The sequence below is a fragment of the Heptranchias perlo genome, chromosome 1, assembly GCF_035084215.1.
Source record: "Heptranchias perlo isolate sHepPer1 chromosome 1, sHepPer1.hap1, whole genome shotgun sequence".
Lineage (NCBI taxonomy): Eukaryota > Metazoa > Chordata > Chondrichthyes > Hexanchiformes > Hexanchidae > Heptranchias > Heptranchias perlo.
Window position 1 is genome coordinate 162,843,531 of NC_090325.1, and position 9,968 is coordinate 162,853,498.

At 43.2% G+C, this 9,968-nt stretch overlaps 1 protein-coding gene across 1 annotated transcript in view; it reads right to left on the bottom strand.

Moving 5' to 3' along the window:
- The window catches only part of ccna2 (cyclin A2), a 28,128-nt gene extending 18,999 nt beyond the window's left edge, over window positions 1–9,129 (bottom strand). Inside the window, exons 1-2 of the mRNA XM_067993128.1 lie at window positions 8,503–9,129; window positions 6,740–6,977 (exon numbers count right to left, since the gene is read on the bottom strand). Of these exons, the coding sequence (XP_067849229.1) occupies window positions 6,740–6,977; window positions 8,503–8,697 (433 nt within the window). The 5' untranslated portion in view covers window positions 8,698–9,129. The remainder of the gene's footprint in view (window positions 1–6,739; window positions 6,978–8,502) is intronic.
- Between the last annotated feature and the right edge of the window lie 839 nt (window positions 9,130–9,968).

Below are 9,968 nucleotides of genomic sequence, written 5' to 3' on the forward strand. Positions count from 1 at the left end.
TTCAGGCCACTGCAAATTCAGCACCAAGTTTGGCAATATTTATAACACTAGGCACTATTTAGAACAAAATTCAGAGCAACCATTACTTATTCCTATTTGTTTTCACAAAAGGAAAAAAGCAGCCCAATAACTTAATTGAATTACACACTCCTCACATAATGGAGTGCTTAAGGCTGAAAAGATTCATAAAGCAGAAAATAAAGTGTGGGAAGAAGGAAGAGATTAAAAAAGGGATAAAATGACTGTCTTGGGACAGCACACACAATACCAGAGGAAAATGTAGTGATCAATGGTGCCAGAAGTAGCAGACAGGTCAAAGAAAGATAGCAAGTTGCAGTTCAAAGAATGTCATTGGTGCCTTTGACCAAGGCAGTCTCAATACTGCAGGGTGAAAACCAGATTAGAGGAACTCAAAGTGGCAACATAAGAACATAAGAAATTGGAGCAGGAGTAGGCCAATCGGCCCCTCGAGCCTGCTCCGCCATTCAATAAGATCATGGCTGATCTGATCCCAACCACAAATCTAAAGAACACAAGTAGGAGCAGGACCCGGCCACACAGCCCCTGGGCCCTCTGCGCCACCCACAGGGCATTGACCGATCCGAACTCAGCTTCATGTCCAATTTCCTGCCCGCTCCCCATAACCCCTAATTCCCTTTACTTCTAGAAAACTGTATTTCTGTTTTAAATTTATCTAATGATGTAGCTTCCACAGCTTCCTGGGGCAGCAAATTCCACAGACCCACCACCCTCTGAGTGAAGAAGTTTCTCCTCATCTCAGTTTTGAAAGAGCAGCCCCTTATTCTAAGATTATGCCCCCTAGTTCTAGTTTCACCCATCTTTGCGAACATCCTTACTGCATCCACCCGATCAAGCCCCTTCACAATCTTATATGTTTCAATAAGATCGCCTCTCATTCTTCTGAACTCCAATGAGTAGAGTCCCAATCTACTCAACCTCTCCTCATATGTCCACCCCCTCATCCCCAGGATTAACCGAGTGAACCTTCTTTGTACTGCCTCGAGAGCAAGTATGTCTTTTCTTAAGTATGGAGACCAAAACTGTATGCAGTATTCCAGGTGCGGTCTCACCAATACCCTATATAACTGCAGCAATACCTCCCTGTTTTTATATTCTATCCCCCTAGCAATAAAAGCCAACATTCCGTTGGCTTTCTTGATCACCTGCTGCACCTGCATACCAACTTTTTGATTTTCTTGCACTAGGACCCCCAGATCCCTTTGTACTGCAGTACTTTCCAGTCTCTCACCATTAAGAAAATAACTTGCTCTCTGATTTTTCCTGCCAAAGTGCATAACCTCACATTTTCCAATATTATATTGCATCTGCCAAATCTCCGCCCACTCACCCAGCCTGTCTATATCCCCTTGCAGGTTTTTTATGTCCTCCTCACTCTCTACTTTCCCTCCCATCTTTGTATCATCTGCAAATTTTGATATGTTGCACTCGGTCCCCTCCTCCAAATCGTTAATATAGATTGTAAAGAGTTGGGGACCCAGCACCGACCCCTGTGGAACACCACTGGTTACTGGTTGCCAGTCTGAAAATGAACCATTTATCCCAACTCTCTGCTTCCTGTTCGATAACCAATCCTCCACCCATGCCAGAATACTACCCCCAATCCCGTGATTTTTTTATCTTAAGTAATAATCTTTTATGTGGCACCTTGTCAAATGCCTTCTGGAAGTCTAAATACACTATGTCCACTGGTTCCCCTTTATCCACCCTGTACGTTATATCCTCAAAGAACTCAAGCAAATTTGTCAGACATGACTTCCCCTTCATAAAGCCATGCTGACTTTGTCCTATTAAATTATGCTTATCTAAATGTTCCGTTACTGTCTCCTTAATAATAGACTCCAAAATTTTACCCACCACAGATGTTAAGCTAACTGGCCTATAATTTCCAGCCCTCTGCCTACTACCCTTTTTAAATAACGGTGTTACATTAGCAGTTTTCCAATCTGCCGGGACCTCTCCTGAGTCCAGGGAATTTTGGAAAACTATCACCAAAGCATCCACAATCCCTACTGCCACTTCCCTCAAGACCCTAGGATGTAAGCCATCAGGTCCAGGGGATTTATCCGCTTTGAGTCCCATTATTTTACTGAGTACCATCTCCTGAGTGATTTTAATCGTATTTAGCTCCTCCCCCCGTAGAGTCCCCTGTTTGTCCAGTGTTGGGATATTCTTAGTGTCCTCTACTGTAAAGACTGAAACAAAATATTTGTTCAGCATTTTTGCCATCTCCATGTTTCCCACCATTAATTTCCCAGTCTCATCCTCTAAGGGACCTATGTTTGCCTTAGCCACCCATTTTCTTTTTATATAACTATAGAAACTCTTGCTATCTGTTTTTATATTTTTTGCTAATTTCTTTTCATAATCTAACTTCCCTTTCTTAATCAATCCTTTAGTTACTTTTTGCTGTCTTTTGAAGAATTCCCAATCTTCTATCCTCCCACTAAGTTTGGCTACCTTATATGTCCTTGTTTTTAGTCGGATACTATCCTTGATTTCTTTACTTAGCCACGGATGGCTGTCATTTCTTTTACACCCTTTTTTCCTCAGTGGAATATATTTATTTTGAAAGTTGTAAAATAACTCCCTAAATGAACACCACTGCTCATGTACCGTCTTACCCTTTAATCTATTTTCCCAGTCCACTTTAATCAATTCCGCTCTCATACCATCATAGTCTCCTTTATTCAAGCTCAGTACGCTTGTTTGAGAATCAACCTTCTCACCCTCTAATTGGATATGGAATTCAACCATGTTGTGGTCGCTCGTTCCAAGGGGATCCTTAACTAGGACATTATTAATTAATCCTGACTCATTACACAGGACCAGGTCCAAGGTTGCCTGCCCCCTTGTAGGATCAGTTACATACTGCTCAAGAAATCCATCCCTGATGCACTCAATGAACTCGTCCTCAAGGCTGCTCTGCCCAATTTGATTTGTCCAGTTAATATGATAATTAAAATCCCCCATAATTATGGCTGTTCCCTTATTACATGCCCCGACTACTTCCTGATTAATACTTCTTCCAGCAGAGTTGCAACTATTAGGAGGCCTATATACTAAGCCCACTAATGTTTTTTCCCCCTTATTATTCCTTTTCTCCACCCAAACTGTTTCATTATCTTGATGCTTTGTCCCAATATCATCTATCTGTATTAGTGATTCCTTCCTTTATTAACATAGCCACCCCACCTCCCCTTCCTTCCTGCCTGTCCTTCCTGATTGTTAAATACCCTGGCATATTTAATTCCCAGTCGTTGTCACCCTGCAGCCATGTTTCTGTAATGGCCACAAGATCATACCCATACGTAGTTATTTGTGCCGTTAACTCGTCCATTTTGTTACGAATGCTACGTGCATTCAGATAAAGAACTTTCAAATCTGTTTTGTGACGCTTAGTTCCTGCTTTTTCCTTTTTTAACACTTTACCTATTACTCCATACCTTCTGTCCCTTCCTGTTACGCTTTCCTCTCTCTCCCTGCTCAGGTTCCCAACCCCCTGCCACTTTAGTTTAAACCCTCCCCAACAGCACTAGCAAACACTCCTCCTAGGACAGCGGTCCCGGCCCTGCCCAGGTGCCGACCGTCCGGTTTGTACTGGTCCCACCTCCCCCAGAACAGTTTCCAGTGTCCCAGGAATTTGAATCCCTCCCCCTTGCACCATTCCTCTAGCCACGTATTCATTTGAAATATCCTCCTATTTCTACTCTGACTAGCACGTGGCACTGGCAGCAATCCTGAGATTACTACCTTTGAGGTCCTATTTTTTAATTTACCTCCTAACTCCCTATATTCTGCTTTTAGGACCTCATCCCCTTTTTTACCTATATCGTTGGTGCCTATGTGCACCACGACAGCTGGCTGTTCACCCTCCCCCTCCAAAATGTTCTGTAGCCGCTCCGAGACGTCCTTGATCCTTGCACCAGGGAGGCAACACACCATCCTGGAGTCTCGGTTGCGGCCGCAGAAACGCCTGTCTATTCCCCTTACAATTGAGTCCCCTATCACTATAGCTCTTTCACTCTTTCCTCCCAGCCTGGATTGATGCTAGGGTAACAAAATAAAAGGGATTGAGGGTGGGCTTTAAAAGTAAACTTCAAGGAAAAGTAGTAGACTCAAGCAATTACAGATCCATTAATCTTATAATTAGCAAAATAATGGAAGCAATTACAAAAATTTAAGGATATGCCAAAGCATTTAACAACCTCAGAGATCCTTCCTGACCATTTTTCTCATATCCCAAGTGAACTTGCTGTGGCATGCTTAAGCTTCCAAAAAGATTTGCAAGACTTACACAAGTTTATAGTATGAGTTTGAGGTAAAAACTTAGAAATCAAGAAGTTGGCTTAAGAAAAGGAAGAAACTTGGCTTGTTGAGTGAGTGACATCTAAGGAAGACGAAGTGGAGATGATATAGTAGGTACAGCAAAAGAGAAGGCCATTCTGCCCATCATGCCCGTGCTGGTTCTGAACGAGCTATCCATTAGTTCCATTTCCATGCTCTTTCCCCATAGCTCTAAATTTTTTCCCTTCAAGTATTTATCCAATTCCCTATGAAAGGGACTATTGAATCTGCTTCCACCACCCTTTCAGGCAGTGCAGTCCAGATCATTACAACTTGCTGCATATAAAAATGTTCCCTCATGTCATCTTTGGCTCTTTTGCCAATCACCTTAAATCTGTGTCCTCTGGTTACCAACCCTTGTGCCACTGGAAACAGTTTCTCCTTATTTACTCGGTCAAAACTGTTCATGATTTTGAACACCTCTATCAAATCGCCCCATAACTTTCTCTGTTCTAAGGAGAACAATCCAAGCTTCTCAATTCTCTCCACATAACTGAAGTCTCATCCCTGGCACCAGTCCAGTAATTCTCTTCTGCACCCTCTCTAGGGCCTTGACATCCTTCCTAAAGTATGGTGCCCAGAATTGAACACAATACTCCAACTGAGGCCTAACTAGTGTTACGTAAAGGTTTAGCATAACTTCCTTACTTTTGTACTCTTATGCCTCTATTAATAAAGCTCAGGATCCCATATGCTTAACAGCCTTCTCAACTTATCCTGCCACCTTCAAAGATTTGCGTATGTGCATCCCAGCTCTGTTCCTGCACCCCCTTTAAAATTTTACCATTTAGTTAATATTGCCTCTTCATTCTACCTACCAAATTGCCTCACTTCACACTTCTCTACATTAAATTTCATCTGCCATGTGTCTGCCCATTTCACCAGTCTGCCTACATCCTCCTGAAGTCTGTTAAGCAATGTGGAGGATATTACTATATTTCCATGTTGCGTAGCATCTGCAATCTTTGAAGTTTACCCGCTATACCCAAGTCCAGGTCATTAATATATCAAAAAAGTAGTGGTCCTAATACTGACCCCTGGGGACCACCACTGTACTTCCCTCCAATCTGAAAAATTGTTCACCACTACTCTCTCTCTCTCTCTCTCTCTCTCAGCCCCTAGCCAATGTTGTATCCATGCTGCCACTATCCCTTTAATCCCAAGGGCTTTAATTTTGCTAACAAGTCTATTATGTGGTACTGTATCAAATATCTTTTGAAAGTCCATATATACATCAACCACACTACCCTCATCCACCCTCTCCATTCCTTAGTCAAAGAACTGAAATAGTATTGAAGGAAGTGCCCCAAAGAACACTGCCATGGCTCCTACAGTTTCTAATTTACACAAAACAACCTGGATTCAGACATCTCAATATAAATTCACAGATGAAACTAAACCAAAAAAGCAGTCAATTCTGATGAGGCAGCCAAGGACCTACAAAAATTAAATAAAGTGTAGTGGACATAATGGCAGATGAAATTCAGTACAAGTTGTTTTACATGAAGAAAGCAAAATTGGTGAAAGATCCAAATGGTGTCAAACCAACTAAGTCTAAAGATTTAATGTGTTAGTAGGTAGGTTCAGTACTTAATATATCCGGTCATTGGGGACAAAAAAAATAGAATGCTAAACTATATTGCTAAATCAGTACAGTAAGTCAGGAGAACACTGAGTTCTGGCTCCAGTTTTAGTCATGGGAAACTCGTCCTGGAGATGGTGCAGAGAGCCACAAAGTTAATCCGTCTACATTAGAGGATTAAGTCATGAGGAACTACTTGGGCTCCTCAGACCATACACCAACTGGTCTTGTGACAATCAGCTAGGGGTAGAGAAATATAACCAGATTTCTTATTCCTGATTCCTATCCAAAGGCCTATGCTATGAAGCACATCAGGCCAGACAAGGAGTCAGCTTCAATGTGATGCTGTCAGTGGTTAAATGGCATGCTAGCACTCACTTTCTAGCTTCACATGCAGAAACAGGCAGTGTGCCAGAGGGCTACCAGCACTGTGGACCTACACCCCAGCATGGATCACTGCCTTCTAGGGAAGAAAATGGTGCATAAAGATTTTTTTCCCTCTATAAAAAAGGGAGTAAATCACTCATTAGCAAAGAACAGGCTGAAGATTCCAAAGCAAATGCTTCAGGCTCTAAAGAGTCCAAACAGGCACACCTTCAGTTACCCTTGCTCTGCTGCTTAAGATGCTGTAAACACAATAGTGAGTACCAAGGCAGCATTCAGCAAGAGCCTAGAACAGATAGAGATGGATGGTGATGTCTGATTAAAAATACAAGTTGCAAAGAAAGTCAATAAGCAAAATTCAGATCAACTGCCTCATGCAAAACTTACCAAAGCTAAAATCTGCAGCACACTCAATAGAAGCCAAAGGCTGGCAATTTCCCAGTGATAGTACAGTTGAATTTAGTGTCAGACTTGCAGCAGTTCCTACATTACTGCTTATACGTTGCTGTGGAGCACCATCAGGCTCATCCACGTGAATAGTGAATGAAGGTTTTGTTGGTGCTTTTCCTGCTGGTATTGGACCAGAGTTTTCATCATTGCTGTAGAAAATTCCTGATGTTGAAACCTGTAGGTGCAGTTGAGATGCATGAAAAAAACAGAACAGATTTTTGCTTGAAGAACACTAAACTTTTGTTGGCATTAGGATTAGAGGAGCAATAAACTTTATTTAGGCCCACATTAGTCATTTTAATGATAGATATGTTGTTCAAAGGTTGTATTGAAACAGTATTTTCATATTTTTAAAAAAATGTTTGCAGTAGCTCCAACTGCAGACTGAATCCTGAAAGTGGAGGGGGAAAATAACAGCAGAGTTCACTGCTGTTAAAAAAGTGCATAACTGGAAAGCAAAAGACAACAGATCAGGCTCAGTTGTGATGCCTAGCCTTGCCAAATACCCTCAACATCTCTGTCCAGGCTTACTTGGGTGAAGTGTGGAGGGCTGATACCCATGAAAACATTCTGACAAGTCATCACCTTCATGAGGTGAAATGCAGAATTACAGAAGCATGCAATGAATTATTGAAAAGGGGAAGGGCAGCAGAGTAGAGGCCCCAAATCCTGGCATCTTTGATTTGTCCTGTTCAATTTTTGTAGGCCTGGAGGTTTGAAAATGGCTGTACTTAGCCCTGCTGCCACATTGGTGGATAAACGTTAATACTTCACTCCCAAGGATTCCACAGCCATAGAAGACAAAAGCTTGTATAACCCCACAATAGGCTATAGAAATCCTTGTCTATTGGCAGCCAGGATCAGTCAATTATCCCTGCACTTCTAGCAGCCACCATAAATTCAAATTCCTGAGGTGTCCACCACATGTACAAAAGGCCACTAAGTTAACAGGACGGGAAGAAATACTACCCAAGCAATATTGAAAATACTTTGCTTTTCTAGAATTGTCTGTATGTGTATTCAGCTGTGCTTGGCCATTCTAGTGGCATCACTGACAACAGCTCTATCGTAGCCCACAAATTCATTCCCGTCGGAACCACGGGACCCCAGCAAACCGCGCTACCAGGCAGTAACGATTTCCCAGCGTCCGATGACTCTGGAGGGAGACACCAATTTGAACGCACAGCCCCTACCGTTTGCTATGGAGCTCTTTTGATTTACCCAATAAGTAATATCACTAGAGCAGCCTAGCAGTAAGGTCGTTTAAACTTGTGGGTCTTCGGGTTGATAAAGTTAAGAAGTGGCAAGCTTTATTTTTTTTTTAAGGCTTGCATACAAGAACTGCCTTCGATAAAATGCTGCATCACACAAAAGCAAGGAATGGTAACTACAAATATACAAGATTAAGACTGGCTTTTTTTAAACTCGAGAAGTGAGCAAGAGTCATCAACTTAAAAAAAACTTCAATTTTCTCAAGAGTTAGTAGCCGATCAAAGTAACCACAGGCCGTTGTAAAACGGGAACGGAATCGTGTTGGGCAATTTGAACTTAAAGCTATTTATTGATGTCCAGAGTCTCATTGATACATTTGAAATGGTGAATTAGCCAGAGCCTTCTGTACCTGAAGTAGTGTTAGAGACACCAGCTTGTAGCTGCAGAGGCCACACAGTGACATAAGGAGGTGGCGCTGCCTTACTTACGGGCTTGCGGTGGGGCTGCAAAGCCTGGTTGCTCTGTAACACGCCAAGCACTTTCCTGCCGCCCATGGCGGCGGTTCTGCCGGGATTCCACTCCCGGCCTCCTTGCTCCTGCTCCTCCCAGCTTGCGGCTTTCGCGTCCGATGGCAACACGTTTTCCCAGTTCCTAGAAGCAGCGTCGCGAGAAGCCCGAAACATCTCGAGCCCCGGGATATTTTTTTTAAAAATCAGATTAAAAAATAAAAAGATTTTAAAAAATACACCGTCGCGTAAGGTGCGATCGAGCAGAGCAAACCGGCGGCTCCGGCCCCGACTCGGGCCTCTGTTTTCCCCCACCCCCCCCCGAAGGTCTGTGCGATGACGGCGGCAGCTCTCGCTGAGCCCAGGCTCGCTGAGAAGAGAAGCGGCGGTGGCTGAGCGCAGATTCCCCCGGCTCGAACTCTCCGTCCTTCGCTATCCTCTCGCCAGGTCCCGCTCTATATTTCGTCCTCCCCTTTCTCCTTACTCCACGCTGCGCAGGTTGGTTCCCCCACGGGCTTTTTGGGGCAGTTACTGTTCTACTTTCAGCCCTCGCTCCCTGAACCCTCTCCCCTACGTCACCAGCGGCAACGGTAACCTCTTCAGTTCAAGTATCCCGCGACTATTGAAATCAGCCAATGGCGGCTCCGCGCGCGGCTACGTTGGTTCCCGTTTAAGATTTGAATTTTTTTTGCTTGTCTATTTTTATTATTCGCGCGGTCATGATTGTCAATCAAACGAAGAAGGGGCAAGGAAATAGGCGGCAGCTGCAAGTAGAAAAGGAGCTGCTGGGGTCAAACAGTGAGTCATTGTCTTCGTAGAGGAAGAAGAGCGGAATATATCAACAATAGAAAACTATTAGGATTGACACTTATTACCAGCAAAACTGAGGCAGTTTGCAAACTCATTTAAACATTTTTCACTGTCTAATTTTTTCCCTATTTTCCCTTCCTGTCTTCAAAGTGTTGACTCACAATGTGGTGTAGTTAGAAGGCTGCCCTTTGGTGCCTAACCTCACTCATTGTTTGCCTGCGAGCCTATACTTTGGGTGTTAGCAGTCTGCTCGACCAAGGAGGACATCACAGGCAGACCTAATTGCTCACACCCGATGTTGGCATCCAGCTAGGAATTCCAACTTTCCAGGATTGTCGTGGAGTCTCCAGGAATAAAACATTAATCTGGACACTGCTGCCAGCAATTTGGGAGAAAAATCATACAGGCGTTTAAAAAATTGTGTTTTTTTCATTATCATTGAACACTTTTGTTTATTAGTTATAAAAATATTGGAGATGGGGAAAAAAGGCTGTATGACTGACAATCAAGAATCATTCAGTTAATGAAGAGTCTGTTCATGCATTCTAATTGGCGTGGGAAGGCAGTGTGCCATGAAAATGGACGTGTCATGCTACCAATGGTGGGAGAGGTTGGTGGGAGGTCATGTGATGAAACCT